This window comes from Asparagus officinalis, chromosome 10 (genome assembly GCF_001876935.1).
Source record: "Asparagus officinalis chromosome 10, Aspof.V1, whole genome shotgun sequence".
Taxonomy (NCBI): Eukaryota; Viridiplantae; Streptophyta; class Magnoliopsida; order Asparagales; family Asparagaceae; genus Asparagus; species Asparagus officinalis.
In genome coordinates this window covers 66,410,728-66,430,984 of record NC_033803.1, presented here as the reverse complement: position 1 = coordinate 66,430,984, position 20,257 = coordinate 66,410,728, and the positions used below count along the sequence as shown (strand labels likewise).

Below are 20,257 nucleotides of genomic sequence, written 5' to 3'. Positions count from 1 at the left end.
GTCTGCTCAAGAGGTAAAGAGAACTGGTATTCCGTGTCCTTACCCAAGAGAATGGGATTCGTCCCGTATCCAGCAAAGTTCAACCTGATCAACTTCACGCCATTCGATGGGAAGGGCTCGCCCACTCAGCTTCTAATCTACTTCAAGTCCCACTTGGGCACAATATCCGACAATGAGGCCTTGATGGTTCGGTCATTCGTCGGCACCCTTCGCGGGCCTGCCTTCGATTAGTAGCACCGTCTCAAGCCTGGAAGTATCAACAGCTGGGATGATATGAAGAGCTCATTCCTCAGCAATTTCTTTGACGATGATGCCGAGATATCCATCAGGACACTCTTTGAGGAGAAACAGGAAGACGAAGAGACGGTCGACGACTTTATCAAACGTTTCCGGAATAAGGCGATGAACTGTCGAGATCCGATCACGGAGGACTTCATCCTCCAAATATATCATAACAACCTATCTATTAAGATATTAGAAGTTATAGGAGTAGCACCGTCCAACACCTGAAAAGAGTTGAAGGTGCGTGGAGAACGAGCCGAACGCTTCCTTAGAAGGAAGCAAGCCGAGAGAAGCCAACCGATGACTAACCCTCCAAATTCAAGCTTTGTCTCCCGTGGTAAAGGGAAAGCCCCTACAACTTCTATTGATGCTAATTAGACGTCACAACAGCAATCCCGGAGACAGCAAAAGACTTCAGGTCCGAGACTCCAAAAAGAGTACTCTTTTAAGGATGAAGACGTTCCAGCCATCTTCGAATCCCTCCTTGAGAATAACAAGATCAAGCTACCACCTATCGCAAATCAGGAGGAAGCTGACAATTTTTCGGATCCAAAGTACTGTACGTACCACAGGAGGGTCATTCATCCCACCAAGGATTGCTTTGTTTTCAAAAATAGCATCCAGACCTTGGTTGAAGCCGGTGTCATAACGCTAGGATAAGCCAAATGAGAACGGCAACACTCCGACAAGTATAAGAGTATAAACTGCTCCTTCCGAGACTCCGAATAGTATACGAGTATAAACTGTTTCTCAATACTCTAATAGGTATATGAGTCTAAACTGTTCCCTTTCTTTCACGGGAAGTTCCTAGAGAATCTTATATTCTTAAGGATAACCCGAACATGCGACTGAGGACAACGTATTCCTCATTACACCCACTTTTGCAAAGAAAGCTGGGGGTGGATAATTCATGTAACGGGAAGTTCCCGGAAGAATGTTAAATGTAATATTCTTAGGGATAACCCGATCATTACGAACAAAGTGATAAACACTAAAATCCCACTGTGATTTCTAAACACTCTTTTGCTGAGACGAGATTCAATCCTTTCGTTAGATCAATTTTTCCTCACAAAACTCTCATTGGTGTTTGACGGCTCACAGTCTCCCACCACAAAATCCCTCACCGATCAGACTAATTGACGGTGAGACCACCAAAATTCCTTTCGGTTGAATCCACTCAAATTCCCTCTACGTTTGTGTACTCAACACTCCCATTGTTAGACTCCGGACATAGTACTCGGAATTTTAATATCCTGATCGTTGACGATTGTCAAACCCTTTTATGTTAAGTATTTGTCACTTAACACCAGGAACCCTCTTTGAGTGATCTGTACGAATCAACACTCCCACTGTAATTTGTACTCCCACTCTCACTGTTTATTTGGTCAAACCTTCCTACAGTTAGGGCCAAAGCCAAAATCTCCTCTCGATTCCTTTCATAAATAAGAGGTCCACTTTTAAATCGAGTGATCAAACTTTCCTACAGTTAGGGTCACCTCAAACTCCCACTTGGTCAAACCTTCCTACAGCTAGGGCCAAAATCACAATTCACTCTCGATAAACAAAAAATTCATCTTTAGTTCGGTAATCAAACCTTCCAACAGTTAGGATCATCCGAATCCATTCGATTCTCGAAATGGAGATCTCACTCTTAGTTTTACCTTGTCCGGATTATCGAAGTGGAGATCCCACTTGGAGTTTCCTTCGCAATTGGAAATCAAATATAAAATTCTTCATTTCCAGTATCGGGTTCGTCTTTGCCCCAAGAGAAGACACCACATTTTCAACTCTCATAATCTGTACTTCACACGCACGGAGAATTTTATCCTGAATCCTAAGTAGGAATAAGTCAACGCCTAACACGCGTTACCGGTTTAGTCTTTTACTGATTGAAAAAGACACCAGAATCCGAGTCTGAAAAATTTTATCCCAAAGCCTAAGTAGGGATAAGTCAGCGCCTAACACGTGTTTTCGATTAGTGTTTTGCCGTAAAAAAGACAAAAGCCCACATATTCGACATTATGGCAGGTTACTATTCATAACGCCAAAATCTGTGCTTCACACACGCGGGGAATTTTATCCCGAATCCTAAGTAGGGATAAGTCAATGCCTAACATGCGTGGCCGGTTTAGTCTTTCGCCGATTAAAAAAGACATCAGAATATAAGTCTGGGGAAGTTTATCCCGAAGACTAAGTAGGGATAAGTCAGCGCCTAGCACGTGTTGTCGGTTAGTGTTTTATCGTAAAAAAGACAAAAGCTCACATATTCGACATTGTGGCGGGTTGTTATTCATAACGCCAAAATCCGTGCTTCACACGCGCGGGGAATTTTATCCCGAATCCTAAGTAGGGATAAGTCAACGCCTAACACATGTTGTCGGTTTAGTCTTTCACCGATTGAAAAAGACACCACAATCCAAGTCTGGGGAAGTTTATCCCAAAACCTATGTAGGGATAAGTCAGCGCCTAACATGCGTTGCCAGTTAATGTTTTGCCGTAAAAAAGACAAAAGCCCACATATTCGACATTGTGGCAGGTTGTTCTTCATAACGTCAAAATCCGTGCTTTACACGTGCGAGAAATTTTATCCCAAATCCTAAGTAGGGATAAGTCAACCCCTAACACGCGTGACCGGTTTAGTCTTTCACCGATTAAAAAAGACACCAGAATCCAAGTCTGGTGAAGTTTATCCTGAAACCTAAGTATGGATAAGTCAATGCCTAATACGCGTTGCCGATTAGTCTTTGATCGTAAAAAAAAAGAAAAAGACAAAAGCTCACATATTCAACATTGTGGCAGGTTGTTATTAATAATACCATAATCCGTATCTTACACGTGCGAGGAATTTTATCCCGAATCCTAAGAAGGGATAAGTCAACGTCTAACACGCGTTGCCGGTTTAGTCTTTCACCGATTGAAGAAGACACCAAAATCCAAGTCTGGGGACTTTCATCCCGAAGCCTAAGTAGGGATAAGTCAGCGTCTAACACGCGTTGCCGGGTAATCTATTCCTATAAGAAAGATGAAGTCTACGTATTCAATATCGTAACACTAAGAGAGTTAACTCTCTTAGCACAACGTCACATGCGGAACGGACTTAAACAATCCGCATGCAAGCCCGATTCAAACGGTAATCAGTAAAGGCACGTCAAATCCGTTGAAGGCTGAAGATTTGCCAAAAATCCTAAGTTTACGTCTGATACACGCTGTTGTTTAGTCTTTTCAAAGGAGAAAGACGAAGTCTACATATTCAATATCGTAGCACTAAAATAGTTAACTCTTTTAGCACAACGTTACATGCAGAACGGGTCTAAACAATCTGCATGCTAGCCCGACTTAAACGGTAGTTGGTAAAGGCTAATCAAACCCGTTGATAGCTGAGAATTTGTCAAAAATTCTATAAATACGAGTCATTGACGCATCAGCTTCATTAGTTGGTCTTGTGACTTGAGCATCCAACGACTTCGGGATAAGATCCATATCTACAGACGAAACAACTTTAATAGTTGGTCCTGCAGTCCAAAATTTGGGACCGTCACGCTCCAACGTCTTAAGAGCTTAAACTGTGTAGACTCCAACAAACGTACGAGTATAAACTGTGTTAACGCTGGTCAACGTGTTACAACAAAAGTCAACGCCGGACAATGTGTTACAGTAAAGGTCGATGTCGGCCAACACATTGATAATTTCGCCAAAATAAGGTAAAGGATGATTTTAGGGAGTTTAATCACATTCAGATATGAATTTTAGACGAAGATGATCAGTTCAAAGTCAACTCAACGACAAAAGCTAAATTCAGAAACTTACGCATCAACTTCAGTTCAAGATTTCGACAACGGCCAGACAATAAACGCAGCGCCGGTAGAACTTCATCTATTCAACAAAACACTGAATAGACTGAAGGCTGAAGAAGTCAAAAATTGAAGCAGGTCACAGGCCCCTCTACGAGATTGAGGAAAGGGTCTATCTTATCCAAAGCATTCCAGACTCTTCTATAAAAGAATGAGTCTGAAATACTTTGGAGGGGGTATCTGTAGGCGTCTAAAAATGCCTATAGGTATCTGCACACAGCTCGAGACGGAGAGAAGACGACAAACGTCGTTATCCGAGTCTAAAAGGATTATCTGGCGCTGACAAGCGTATGAAGCGAAACGACGAACCGAGTGACCTGCGCGCTTAACAGTCAACTCGCGTGTGCCAATCAGCTCACGCGCGTCGGTCAACACGTGCGCGCTAATCAACACGCATGTTAATCAGCTAGCGCACGTCAATCAACGCGCGCTAATTAACATGCGTGTGTCAATCAGCTCGCGCATGTCAATCAACATGCGCCCAACAATCAACTCGCGCGTGTTAATAAGCTCGGGCGCGTCAATCAACTCATGTGCATCAGTCAGCTCGCGCACGTCAATCAACTCACGCGCGTCGGTCAACTCGCACAGAGCGTACAAGTCAACACGACGGGTGCGTAAACAAAACAGCAGAAAATACAAGTCCCGAAGAATCGAAAAACACCAAAGGCCAAAACCCCCACGCACGCGCGGGTTGGACCGCGCCGACCCGCGCCCCCCGCGGGTCAGCAGGACCCGTCGCGCAGATCCGAGCCCCAAACGTGTTTTTAACGGTTTTGAGCGGTTTTCTCGGGATTTATCTGTTCCAGGGGTTCTCAACTGACTTGATATCATCCACAAACATGGTTAGTCTGTTATTGACTGAAGATAAGGCCAAATCACCTAGTCTTATCCGAAAACCCCCCAACCGAAGCCTATAAATACAGGCCTAGGGGCTCATTTCAGAAGGGCAGAATTTTATCAAGAGGGCGAAACGCTGCCGAATTGGAGAGTGGAGCCACGAATTTACAGCAAGGGTTAGCAGATCTTGCTGCCGAATTGGAGAGTGGAGCCACGAATTTACAGCAAGGGTTAGCAGATCTTGGCGATCTCATGTGCATAAAGAGTGGAGTTCGAGAGATCCACGAATTTACAGCAAGGGTTAGCAGATCTTGGCGATCTCATGTGCATAAAGAGTGGAGTTCGAGAGATCCGAGACCCGTCCCATATTCCTCCGGATTTAAGCTTAGTCTTAAATCTCGAGAAGAACCGTGATCTCGCTTGGTCGAGATCATCACTGTAGCTATTACTTCGTAAAGTGATAGCTTTGATCATTTATCTGTCAACCAGATCTGATCCGTGGCGGTCCACAGATATTAACGTCCACGTTGTGCTGTTTGACAAGAGTCGTATCTTTTGTATTTTTATTGTATAAGAAGAACTTATAAAAATGTCAACTCTCTTATTTGAGTTTATTATAAACGATTAAAGTTGTAATAGATTCAATCACAATGAAAACAGCGATTTTTGACCCAAACAAAACTGTTTAATATTATTATTTATAGACGGGTCAAAGACAGCGCTGAACCTGTTCTTCCGGTTCCATAGAACATGGCCCCCCACTTGGGGGGCTCAAATCACCCCACAAAATCAACCCAACCCCCCACCCAAAAAAAAAATCAAATCCTATCCCAAAAAAATCTCGGACCGCACCCTTCCTAACTTCCTCCTCTCACTCCGTGTCAGCCACGTCAGCCCCTCCAACCCTTCAGCTCCCCCCGAGCAGCCGCACCGCGTCGCCTCATCCTCCTACTCCTTCGCCAGACTCCGTGGCTCAGATCCTGAGCCCGCTCTCTCCTCCAGTCAACGCGCCTTCCCATCCTCCTCTTCGCTCGTTGCTCCAGTCTGAGTCGCTCCTCTCCCCTCGCTCCACCCGTGTCTCCCTCCACTCGTGCTCCCAGATCTGCCGAGCTCACGACCACCTCGGTGCCTCCTCTGCCTCCGCCCATGTACTGTAGGACGTCAAAAAATGCTGAGAGATATCCAAACACAGCTCAAAAGGAAGTCAAATTTCCAAGATGTCAAAAAAAGAACAACAAAGTATAGATTGTCCCACACGAGACAGTCTTTATTGTCTCGCGCACTTGGCGAACGACTTGACTTTGCCCGTGCGATGACAGTCTTTAAACTGTCTCCGGGCGAGACAGGCTTTACGTTCTCGCGGCGAGACAGTCAGCTTTGACTGTCTCGCGGCGAGACAGGCTTTTACTGTCTTTGCCACGGAGACAGTCTTCACTGGTCCTCCGCCGTGGCGAGATAGTCTTTACTGTCTCGCCGTGCGAGGAAGAATGTTACTCGTCTCGTCACGTGAGACAGCTCTCAGATGGTCATAACCGGCTTTGAAGCTGCTCTACACGTGGCCACTAGCAAACTGTTCAAGAACGTTGGGAACGTTGTGGACGAGAAGCAACTGTGATACTGCCAAATACGGAGTTGAACGTGGGAAGGCAAGTTACACAGAAAAACTTCCCTGGACGGTTTACTGTTTTCGAGACAGCGTTTACTGTCTCGCGGCGCCGAGCCAAGCCACTGTTCGCCCGCGCGAGACAGCAAAGCACTGTCCGGCACCGAGACAGCAATGTTGTCTCGAGAGGCCTGTTTTCCGCCGAACTGTTCATGGGGCTATAAATTACCGCCCTCGAAGCGCCATTTTTGGGGGCTGATTCATTTGAGCCACTTCAGAGCAGAGAAAGAAGCAGAAGTTCTTCGATTCTGGTAATCCTTTGATATTCAGGCTTTGACTTGATCTTTGGAAGAGTGAACATCTTACATCGATAAGATATTCGCTTCAAATTCTTACTTCGATAAACGAAGGAAGAATCATTAAACCCCTCACGGTTCAATCAGAATCTGTGATTTGGTGGTCCACGAGTCAAAGCGCTCCCGGCACAGGCAAAGATCCCACGCAAGCAGCGATCCAAACAACGATCCTGTGTTTGTTTCCCAAGAGTTGTAATTTTCATTTTGTTGTGTAAAAGAAGTCTTATAAAAAGGCTATCTTTTTTTTAATTTATTGTAATCGACAGAAGATATAATGAATTCCATGACAAAACAAACTTTTGACGCAAACAAGCTGGCGACCACAGTGGGAGCCACCGGTCCCGCTGCCGAGCCCGTCGTGTCGCAGCCAATCATCAAGATCCCGGTTGAATCCATGGTCGAATACGAATTCGACCAAACCAAGTTTGAGGAATATCTCTCATCATCCTCTTCAAGATCTTCATTGTCTCGCAAGTATAAGAGGATCTCACAATTGAGGAAGACTTACATGCCAAAGAAGGCACAAAATAAAGACTCTCGCCTGATTGTTGCTGAGGATTTTACTCGCAACACCTCTACTCACAATGACTCTTATCTAGTTAAAGAGTCATCGAATCAAAGCCCACCAGCACTGACGAAGAGGGCTCGTCAGAGACAACGTCAGCGCCGCGCTCGTCAAATAGCTAAGGCCTTGGAAAAAACCGACGGGGTTCGCTATCACACGGACCTAGAGTCGAGGAGACATCGAGTGGTTCAGTTGTCTCAACGACCAATCACTCATGTCTCTGCTAAACTCACGACGGAGGAATGGACTATTGTCAAAAAGACTCGTTCGACCCTCAAAGAACGTATACAAAAACGTCGTGCAAACGCTGCTCATGCCCGAGCTCTCCTACAACAAAGATAAGAAAGGGAGAAGGAAACGGTGACCAAAGAACCACCGAAATTCTGGCAATTTTGGATTCTAAAAACTAGAGTTGTGCAAAATCAGCATTCGGAGCCCGTTAAGACTCCATACCCACAATGAGGTGGTTCTAAACGTGCGACTCCCGACATAACCTTGGATCGTTCAAAGGCAACAATAAATTGTCCTGAGAATGCCAACAAGGTTTTACACTCTCAGAAGAAGACGCATTCACCAAAAGACATCGTCATACCTGGGAGGTCATGCCAACAAACGATACGATTTTTTGGCAATCATACCAATGAATCGTATTATCAAGTTGGGGGTGTGAATAAATTTCGAAAAAGAATTATTCGCTCTTATTGTTCCTGTGCGCGACTCGTTAAAGCAGTATTATCAGAATGTGACTGTTTCAAACGAGAAGCCATCCCACGAAGAGTCTCTGTATTGTCTAAGCCTAAACCGAGATATTTCCGCAAAAGAAAATCAGCTGCCTAAGATGATGAATTCCCTGAAGTCACTATCAATGTGGCTGATAAAAGAAAGTCTAAGCGGCATTCAAGTGACTCAAATCCCGACTTTTCCCCGAGAGGAAAAGTCAATCCAAGAATTGCTCAAAGGATGTCTCGACTCCAATTAGGAGCCATCAGACGCAGAGATTACAAAAGAATGCAAGAAGGAATGTCCTCGGAGGATGAATTCTCGGACACTTGTTCTGCAATCGCTTCTGATGATACAATGTCTAGCACGGGACAAACCAGAGAAGTACTCACGATCACCTCTGATCAATTTGCCCAAATGCTTCAAGAAGCTCTAACGAAGCAACGTGAAGAAATCAGAGCTGAGATGAAGACAGAGATGGAGTTAGCTATCCAACAAATGAGAGAATTGCTAGCTCAGCGGCCTCAACCCCCTGAGTCCAGTCAAAGAACTGAATCCAGTCGCCACACTCAGAAAGTTGTGGATGATAGTGATCCAGAAGTGGATGAAGTCATCTTTGCTGATACACCTCCCAATAGCAATAACGCTGGGGGTGGTTTAACACACCCTCCCAATAATGATATTGGGGGTGGTTCAATGGCACCTCTTACAGGGGGTGGTCTAACTCATTCTCCTCAACGTCCTTCAAATGAAGACATAGACGATGACGAGAAAATGAAAGAGCTTGAAAACAAAATCAACGCTTTGATGACGGCTCAAGAAGTGAAAAAGACGGGTATTCCATGTCCCTATCCAAGAGAATGGAATTCAATACCGTACCCGGCAAAATTCAACATGATTAACTTTACACCGTTTGACGGGAAGAACTCGCCTATTCAGCACTTGATTTATTTCAAGTTTCATTTGAGTATGATCTTCGGAAATGAGGCTTTAATGGTCCGGTCATTCGTTGGCACCCTTCGCGGGTCGGCCTTCGATTGGTATCGACGGCTCAAGCCAGGGAGCATCAATTGCTGATATGACATAGAAAATTTGTTCCTCAGCAACTTCTTCGATGATGACACCGAAGTGTCAATCGGAACCCTTCTGGATGAAAAAAAAGACGGGGAGTCAGTCGACAATTTTGTCAAGCGCTTCCGTAACAAGGCAATGAATTGCAGAGATCCTGTTACAGAGGAGTTCATTCTGCAAACATGCCACAATAATCTCTCTATCGATGTCCTGGAAGCTCTGGGGGTCGTACCATCCAAAACTTGGAAAGATTTGAAAATGCGCGGTGAACAAGCTGAACACTTTCTTAAAAGAAAGAAAGCTGAGAGAAGCCAACCGACGACATCTGCAATCACTGGAAACGCGACTCACGATCCGAGGTTTCAAAAGGAGTATTCTTTCGAAGATGATGAAGCTCCAGCCATATTGGAATACCTCCTCGCCAATGATAAAATCGAGCTACCGCCTATTAAAGATCAGGAGGGTGCTAAGATGATTACAGATCCAAACTACTGTGCATACCACAGAAGGGTTCTTCATCCCACCAATATTTGCTTTGGACTCAAAAATAAGATCCAAGCATTAATTGACTCCGGCGTCATAACGGCGAAAGAAGTCGAGTAAAGACGACCATATTACTCCATTGGGTACACGAGTATAAACTGTTTTCCCTGACTCCGATGAGTATACGAGTATAAACTGCTTCTCCATCTTACTCCGAAAAGTATACGAGTATAAACTACTCCTTAATACTCTAACAGGTATATGAGTCTAAACTATTTCCTTTCTTTCACGGGAAGTTCCTGGAGAATGTCATGCATGGTACTTTTAAGGATAACCCAATCATATAGCTAAACATAATGATAAACTCAGTTTCGCAAGAAAAAGCTGGGGGTGGATGGTTCATGTAACGGAAGTTTCCGAAAGAATGCTATATGTAATTTTCTTAGGAATAACCCGATCATTACAAACAAAGTGTTAAACACTACATCCCCACGGTGATTTCCGAATATTCATTTGCTGAGATGAGATTCGATCACTTCGTTGGATCAATCTTCCCACTCAAACCCTCCTTTGGTCAAACCTTTAAACAGTTAGGACCAAAGCCAAAATCCCCTCTCGATTCGTTCCATGAACGAGAGGTCCACAAATTGAACGATCAAACCTTTAAACAGTTAGGATCGTCTCAAAACTCCCACTTGGTCAAACCTTACTACAGTTAGGACCAAAACCAAAATCCCCTTTCGATTCCTTCCATGAACGAGAGGTCCAGCTTCGATTTGTGCAATCAAAACTATAAAAGTTAAGATTGCTTCCAATCTCAATTGATCAAACCTTATTCAGATTCTCTGAATAGAAATCCCACTTCAAATTTCCTTTGTACCAGGAGATAGAATATAAAATTCTTCCTCTCCATCATCGGGTTCATCTCTACCAACAAACAAGAGACCAGGAGATAGAATATAAAATTCTTCCTCTCCATCATCGGGTTCATCTCTACCAACAAACAAGAGACCAGGAGATAGAATATAAAATTCTTCCTCTCCATCATCGGGTTCATCTCTACCAACAAACAAGAGACCAGGAGATAGAATATAAAATTCTTCCTCTCTAATTTCGGGTTTATCTCTACCAACAAACAAGAGACCTGGAGATAGAATATAAAATTCTTCCTCTCCATCATCGGGTTCATCTCTACCAACAAATAAGAGACCAGGAGATAGAATATAAAATTCTTCCTCTCCATCATCGGGTTCATCTCTACCAACAAAAAAGAGACCATATTACTCTAATAGGTCCACGAGTCTAAACTGTTTTCCTACACTCGACAGGAAGTTTCTGGAGAATATCACTCAAAATATTCTTAAGAATAACCTGGCTACCTCCCAACGGGTATACGAGGTTAAACTATTTCCCGAGAACTCCAAAAAAAAATACATGAGTATAAACTGTGTTCCTATGAAGACTGATACAGTGATTAACAATGCAGTATCAATTTGATGACAAAAGCTGAATTCATAAGTACAAATTCCAGCTTCAATTCAAGATCTCAACGACGGTCAAGCGATGAACGCCATGCCGAAAGGATCTTAGCTATTCTACAAAGCACTGAATAGACTGAGAGACAAAGAGATCAAGTGTTGAAGCCATCTATAGGTTCTTCTATACGATCTACCCAACCAAGCATGGAAAGGATCATAAGTAAAACCTATCTTATCCAAAGCATCCCAGAACTCCTCTATAAAAGATTGAGTCTGGAATACTTTGAAGGGGGTATCTGTAGGCGTTAAAAAATGCTGAGAGATATCCAAACACAGCTCAAAAGGAAGTCATCCAAAATGTTAAAAAAAGAACACAAGTATAGACTGTCTCGCACACGAGACAGTCTTTACTGTCTCGCACGCGAGACAGACTTGACTGTCTCGCCGTGCGAGACAGTCTTTACTGTCTCGCCGTGCGAGACAGAATTTACTGTCTCGCACGTGAGAATCACATGAATAACTGCCAAAATAACGGAGTTTGAAACGTGGAAAGACAGTTAAAACAAAAACTGCCAGGAATATGCCTTTTCTGAGACAGTATTTACTGTCTCGCGGGCCGAGACAGCAAACACTATCTCGCCCGCCGAGACAGCAAATACTGTCTCGACAGCCGAGACAGCAAATGTTGTCTCGCGAGCCTGTTTTCCGCCAACTGTTCATAGGGGCTATAAATACCCCCCGAAGGCCATTTTTTGAGGGGGCTGATCATTTTGAGCACTTCAGAGCAGAGAAAGAGCAGAGTTCTTGAGTTTCTGGTAACTCCTTGATATTCAGGCTTTGACTTGATTTCAAGAAGAACGACTATCTTACCTTGATAAGATATCGTTTCAAGTTCTCACTTCGATAAATGAAGTCAGAATCATAAACCCCTCACAATTCGATCAGAATCTGTGATTTGGTGGTCCACGAGTCAAAGCGCTCCCGGGACAGGCAAAGATCCTACGCAAGCAGCGATCCAAACAACGATCCTGTGTTTGTTTCCCAAGAGTTGTAATTTTCATTTTGTTGTGTAAAAGAAGTCTTATAAAAAGGCTATCTTTTTTTTTAATTTATTGTAATCGACAGAAGATATAATGAATTCCATGACAAAACCAACTTTTGACGCAAACATTCACCGCTACCGGGATTGAGGTAGTGAGATATTAGGTAATAGGTATATATCCCCAATTTCAATTTATCTCCCTTTTTTGTTTCTCCATTTAATTTCATATATTTTACTAATTTTTTTAGTTGAAATTGTTCTTGATTTCTATCTAATTTAGAATCTTGCAATAAAATCAAATGAAAGAAGAATTTTAAAAGAGATGAATTTGTCACTATTTTCTTTGAAACAGGTAGAAAGTTTTCCATTAAGATTGCAGAAGCAAGACCCTCTATACGTCATGCCCTTACTGCTACTAGTGTTGTTCTAGATCTTAGCAGTAAGCTCGTTCTCTTGTTATTTGTGGTTAATTTAATTTTATCAGAAAATGCTTAAACATTTTGGCTAAATAGCGTTTTAGTTGATGGGGGTAGTATTAAATTATTTTTTAACCTAGTATTATAAAATTAAATCAATGTCGGGTCGATTGAATTTGATTATAGTTAACCTTTATCAAATTGATTTTTCAAATTTGGTTGTTTTGTTGATTGTTTCCTTTTTTTTGTTCAAGATTGGAAATAATGCCACCTAGAAAGTACAAATCTGGAAGTTTGAAGAGGAAACAAAAAAAGGAGAAACAATTGACTCGATCACAACGAGGTGCTCTTGACAGGTTCTTTGTCAGAGAACGTCCAACTATTTCAACTGAAGATTTAGTTGATGAAGACGATGATAATGATAATGAGGAATTGATTGAAGATGAGGGACTTGATGAAAATCATGGTGATGATCCAAGTCCTAATGAGAATGATGGCAATGCAGATGTTGATGGTATGAATCACAATAAGAATGGTGACACCGAATCTGATGAAGAAGGGCTTAATGAGAATTTGGATGTAGTTCTTAATGACTTAATTAAGGAACCAAGTGAGCAAGTTCCAGTGAACCTTTATGATCCTAGAGTTTGGGATAGTCTGGATGATCAATGGAGAGATTTGTTAGCTGTACAAGATCCCGTAAGAGATATGTCGATAAAAAAAGGTCCTAAAGATAGATTGAATAAACGCTTTACTTCAGGATTATACACTCGACACAGGTCCTAAAGATAGATTGAATAAACGCTTTACTTCAGGATTATACACTCGACACATACATAATGGAGAGACATCTGATAGGATATGGCTTGAACGCTTTACTTCAGGATTATACACTCGACACATACATAATGGAGAGACATCTGATAGGATATGGCTTGTATACTGCAAGGAGATTGATAAAACATTTTGTTTTTATTGTAAGTTGTTTAAAAAAACCTATGATAACTGAGCTAGCAAATGAACGATATAATGATTGGTCACATGTGGGTGTGCGGCTTAATGAATATGAAGTTAGTAAGGTGCATATTCATAACATGGCTACTTGGATTGAGTTGCAGCTTAGATTGGAAAAGGGTCAGACAATTGACAAATCTTTCCAAGATCATATCATGAAAGAGAATGAGCATTAGAGAAAACTGTTACGAAGGTTGATTTCTATTGTAAAATATCTTGCTAAATACAATTTGGCTTTTCGGGGCAAAAATTAGAGGATTGATAAAGAAAATAATGAAAATTTTATGGGATTAGTTCAGATGGTGGTAGAGCATGATAAAGTGATGGAGGAACATCTTCGTCGCATTCAGAATAAGCAGATCCATTATCATTATCTAAGTAATGTTATCCAAAATGAGTTGATACTCATGATATCTTCTGAAATCCGAGGTACAATCATATCTCGGGTTAGAGAAGCTAAATACTTTTCTGTTATACTTGATTGTACTCCTGATATTAGTCACCAAGAACAGCTGATTCTGATTTTGAGATGTGTGGATGTCACTGCTAGTCCAGTTAAAGTGGATGAGTATTTTCATATAATTTTTGAATGTGGATGAAACAAGTGGCCTTGGACTTTTTGAGGAGTTGCAGATGGCTCTAAGGGTCTTGGACTTGACATTGATAATGTTCGAGGACAAGGATATGATAATGGATCGAATATGAAAGGGCATAAGCAAGGTGTACAGAGTAGACTTCTGGATATTAATCCAAGAGAATTTTACACTCCATGTGCTTGTCATAGCCTTAGGGCATAAGCAAGGTGTACAGAGTAGACTTCTAAATATTAATCCAAGAGCATTTTACACTCCATGTGTTTGTCATAGCCTTAATTTAACCCTTTGTGATATAGCAAACTGTAACGTCAAAGCTCAGGATTTATTTGGAGTAGTACAACCAATTTATTCCTTGTTCGTAAATTCTACAAAACGTTGGAAGATTTTAATGGCTAATCTTATAGGAGTTACTCTCAAGCCATTATCGACCACACGTTAGAAAAGTCGTGATGAAAGTGTTAAGGTAATTCAACCACAACCTCTACAGATCAGACAAGCTTTACTTCAATTAGAAGAAAATGACAAAGACACAAAAATAAGAAGTGAAGCTAAATCTTTAGCAAAGTACGAGCTTGGGGATTTTGTGTTTTTATTAGGCATGACTATTTGGTATAAGATATTGGTGACTGTTAACAAGGTTAGTAAGCGTTTGCAAGAGAAAGACATTTCAATTGATGTTGTTATAGAATTAGTAAATGGTCTAGATCTGATTGTTTCTTTCAGAAAGTATAGAGAAACTGGGTTTGCAGAGGCCATGATTACTATCAAAACACTTGTTGCTGCTTTGGGAGTTAATCCAGTATTTTCTGAGAAGCGACAAATCTTTAGAAAAAGACATTTTGATGAGGTTGGAGCTCAGTCATCAGAGTTAACTCAGTAGTCGGGTGAGGAAAATTTCAGAGTTCATTATTTTCTATTACTAGTTGATCAAATTATTGGTTCATTAGAGAGAAGATTTGAACAGTATTAGACATACGGGAATATTTTTAGGTTTTTATTTAGACCGGAAAAGTTATGTGCATATCAGAATGATGATTTAAAAGCTTGTTGTGCTAATCTTGCAAACAGTCTTAAGAAAGGAAGTTGTTCTGATGTTGATGGAGATGAATTATTTGCAGAGTTGCTAATCTTACAAAATATGTTGCCATCAGAAAATATGAAAGCCATTGACATATTGAATTTCTTGAAGAGGATGAATTGTTTCCCAGCTGCTAGCATTACATATAGAATCTTGTTGACTATACATGTCACGGTTGCATTGGCAGAAAGGAGCTTCTCAAAGTTAAAGATATTAAAATCATACTTGAGATCAACCATGTCGCAAGAGAGGCTAAACGGACTGGCTTTGCTCTCAGTTGAAAGTGGATTCTTAGACAATATTGATTATGAAGCTTTGTTTGATGACTTTGCAACAAAAAATGCAAGGAGTAAAGTTTTCCAGTGAAGTTTTTGATGTTGGACATGTCAAGATTATTAGTAAGATGTTGATTTTGTGTATCTTTTTTTTACTATCAATATTTTGCACGTAATATGTTTTGCACAGAACCATTGTTATGTGTTAATGTTTATTTTAATTCTAGATATAAAAATTTCTTTTCATGGTTAGTACTACGTATGAAAACAATTATTAATTTCTTCCGAAGATTGATTAAGAGGCCCCGATTGAAATTTAGAACCGGGCCCCCAAATTGTCAGCCACGCCTCTAAGATGGGTACATGTTCTCTAACCTCAATGGAGGTAAGGGAGGGTGGGGTTCATGTTCTTCGAAAGGCATTGAACCGTTAGATATTAAAAATTATATTCGAATATGAGTAATTGATACACAATAAAATATAGATGAATTGTGATAAGACCATGCTTAGCATAGGCTAAAATACTAGTCGAAGAGTATGCAACAATTTATTTAAGCATCAAATTAAGAAAGAGATTCAGTAAAAAGGAACTTATACCTACAAAGTTTAAGCAATTTAAGTCTTCGTTTTCACGTAGGCCTTGGATCACTATTCTCTGCAAAGTCCCAACAGATCAATCATAAATTTTGAAAACAAAAGAATCTTAAACTAAAGTCGTTCGGCAATTCCTGTAACCAATTCCCAACCTCAAGAGAGATCCGAACACAAAAAAAAAGGAGAAAACAATATACAAGAAACTATAATTTCATAATAAATACTAGCCTAAAGTAGAACATTTAGTATCAAAACATAGAGAAAAGCCCCAGAAAAATAACTATTAAACCTTACCTCAATCACACTCCCATTTTTACTCATGATTCAAAATTCTAATCACAAATTAGACACTATTCTCAAATCCTTTAATTTGATATGTATTCAATACAATTTTTAAATAATAAATAAATCCGAAGGATGTCGACTGCGGTGGAGATGGTGGTGGAAATTCTGGGAAGAGGAGATGGTGGCCGGAGATCGCTAGGGTTAAACTTTAATGGCCGGAGATCTCTAGATTGATGGTCGTTGGCGATGGAGTTTGGAGTTGGGTAAGGGAGAGCCATCTCTGTACTAGTGAATATAAATTAAGTAACTAGCCCTGAAGTTGCTCAATCTCGGCCTTGATGCGCAAGCAAGATCTTTCTTCGAAAAGTACCCATTGCTGCGACGAACTTGTCTTCCATGTGATCGTAGTACCGAAAACATGCAACCCGCCAAGAGTTTTTGAAAATAAATGCTCCGCAGATAACCCACCACCCGACCACAAATCCTATGCCCATGCCGAGATACAGCTCGAACATATCTGAATCGCCGCCTTCATCTTCAGCACCTGCACCTTGAGTTGGAACCCTGGAGTGCTCATCGCCTGGGCATTTGGGTAGCGGTGATCCACAAAGATCACTGTTTCCAGCGTAAATGGATGGATCGGTGAGAGTCTGAATCTGGTTGCCTGATGGAATTCTACCTGACAGGTCATTATTAGAAAGATTCAGGTAACTCAATGAGGTCAGCAAAGCTATGCTCCCAGGAATTTTTCCGGATAAGCGGTTCATCGACAGGTCAAGAGCTTCCAGTTGTGCCATGCCGCCAAACTTATCAGGAATATTTCCCTGCAACTGGTTCTTTGATAAGTTCAAGCTCTGCAAACCGATGAGGTCCATCAGTTCTAAAGGGAGTTCTCCAGATAGGTTATTGCATGAAAGATCGAGGACCATAACTAGAGAGAGTGTTTTTGTGTACTCAAGCTCTCTTCCTTTTACCTCCACCTCTACTACCTCTTCAAATTTCGAAGACGCAATTTCGACTAAATGAGATGCGCCATCTATATAGTTGATGATGTCTTCCACTGTCCTATTTGCTTCAGTCATTGCAGTAAAATTCTTAAATGAATGTGGTATGGCTCCTGATAGCTTATTTTGTGCCAGGTCCAACACCTGAAGAGAAGTCAGATATGACAGTTGTAGTGGGATTTTGCCTGTTAACATATTTGAGCGCATGCGAAGAAATCTCAAAGATGATGATAGACCCTCTCCAATCCATGAAGGTATGTTCCCTGTTAACTTATTTTCTCCAAGATCAAGTATAGTCATACTGTTACAGTATCTCAAGAAAGAAGGGATTTCACCATGGAAACTGTTATTGTTCAGACGTAATACAATCAAATTGGATTCAAGTGCTGAGTGAGGAACTGGACCAGCCATCCACGGAGGAATCGAACCGCTGAGGTGATTGTTTGCCAAATTTATAACATAAAGTGATTGCAACGAGGCATTGTAGGACTGACATACAGGAATTTTTCCTGATATGTAATTATTAGAGAGGTCGATGAGTTGCATGGATGACAAGTTGCATATAGCTGAGGGAATTTCACCGGACAGAAGGTTTTGTGAAAGTATAACATCCCTCAAATTCAGCATTTCTGCATTTAAGATTGGTCGAGTATCTCCTGAAAACAAGTTGTCACCAAGAAGAATAGATTGTACACTAGCGTTCAGCAAAGGCAGTTTTCCTTGAAACAGATTGGAGCTCATGTCGATGACTGTGGCGCTTAGAAATTTCAGCGACGTAGAAATCTCACCTCTTATCTGGTTATATGATATATTCAAATAATCAGCTGCATAAGATGCATTAGGAAACCAACTGGGGATCATATCAAGGATTCCTGCATCAGATATATCCAAATAGTCAAATCCACTTTGTGTCTTAAGCCATGAAGGAAACCGAGGACCCATTCTGCAAGATCTCAAATCTATAGTGTTTAGCTTGAAAGGAGGCACCCAAGCGGAGCTCATGTTAAGAATCAACCCGTTACCAGTAAGCGACAATTTCTTCAGTTTTGTCATATTGGCAAGCTGAGTATCTGAAATAACGCCACCCAACGCATTATAAGAAAGATCAAGCATGCTGAGATCTTGCATATGCCAAACCCAATCAGGTAAGCTCCCATTTAGTTGGTTGAACGATAAATCCAATTCCTCCAAAGTAAATCTCTTGCATCTAGTTTCACCTTGTAGCATATGGGACATATCTCCAACAAAATTATTTCTTGAAAGCACTAAATGGCGCAAATTGCAGAGGTGACTAAGTATTCCGGGGATCAACCCATGTAAGAAATTGCTAAGAAGATCTAAGCTTTCCAACTGAGAGAGTTCGCCGAGACTCTCTGGAAGAGACCCATTGAAATTGTTGGCAGAGAGATCAAGAACTTTGAGGGATGTCAAGTTCTTCAAGGATCGAGGAAAAGGTTCATACATTGAGCAATAAGAAAGATCGAGATTAACGAGACTGCTGCTAAGGCTGAGCAGAAACCTGTCAATTATAGTGCCATCACTGAATGAATTTTGCGAAAGATCAAGCGTTGTGATCGATGACATGTTAGTATTGAGAGCAGAAGCAGAAGCAAGAGGAGAAGAAGGCAAATTACTCCGAGACAGTTTCAACACAGAGAGAGAAGGGAGGTCTTGAACGGAAAGAACCCAATCAGTTGCATGAGTTAGGTTCACACCGGACATATCGAGATACATTAAAGAAGACAGGTGAGAGAGCCACTGAAGGCTATCAGCTACTAAATTCGAAGAAATATCACTGAAATCAAGATATTTCAGGTACTTGAGGTTCCCGAGATTGTGTGGAATTTTACCAATAAGACTAGTTCCTGAGATGTTGAGATACCTCAAATTTGTGAAAGAACCAATAAATTGTGGGATATTACCCGGGGAGAACGCGACATTGCTCAAGTCCAAATGCTGCAAATATTTCAAGGTAGATAAAGATCGATCGAAACTATCGCTTGTTATCGGACATACAGAAAACTGGCCAGTGATCAAGTGGCCGATGCTGAGTTTTATCACATGCCCGGTATCTTTGTCGCAACCCACTTCTCTCCACTCGCAACAGTTGACGCCTCTCCAATCTGAGAGAAGATTACAGGTATCTTGTAGGCTTTGTTTGAAAGTAAGAAGAGCTTGTCTTTCATTATCTTGGCAAGCTAAGCTTAGATGGGTAGTTCTGCATAGGAGAAAGAAGCACAATGTAAGGAGGAGGATAAGGGATCTCTTCATCATAGAATAAGAAGAAGAAATGGTTTCTTTGTGAAGCTGATGGCTACTTATAAAATGCAACAGAAGAGCAGTAGCTATGGACTAAGTCATTCGTGTTGGGACAAACTCGGGGCCCAATAGAGCAGGGTCGCAGCAATAGTAAAGCAAAAGTAGAGATAAAATGATAGACACACAGATTTACGTGGTTCGGCACTTGATTGCCTACGTCCACGGGCAAGGATAGAAGAATCTACTATGAGGAGAAAACTCTGGAGTTACAAACTCTCTCTCTTTACAAGGAGAAACTCTCTCTATTTTTTCTCTCACTCTTCTTATATAAGAAGTTGTTTCTGGGATGAGATTTTCTTAAGGATTTAGAGCCCTATTTAGGGGCTGTTTGGTTGTATGTTTTTACCATGTAAAAGGATGTAAAGTGTAAAAAAGTGGGTCCCAA

At 41.3% G+C, this 20,257-nt stretch overlaps 1 protein-coding gene across 1 annotated transcript; it reads right to left on the bottom strand.

The window, feature by feature from the left end:
• Positions 16,459 to 20,044, bottom strand: LOC109825719 (probable LRR receptor-like serine/threonine-protein kinase At4g36180). Its single transcript, XM_020392594.1, has one exon. The coding sequence runs from the start codon at positions 19,825 to 19,827 to the stop codon at positions 16,873 to 16,875; it is 2,955 nt and encodes a 984-aa protein (XP_020248183.1). The 5' UTR covers positions 19,828 to 20,044; the 3' UTR covers positions 16,459 to 16,872.

What these genes read in the sequence shown, in the direction of transcription:
- LOC109825719 (XM_020392594.1), bottom strand. Translation starts at nt 19,827, where the DNA reads ATGATGAAGAGATCCCTTATCCTCCTCCTTACATTGTGCTTCTTTCTC.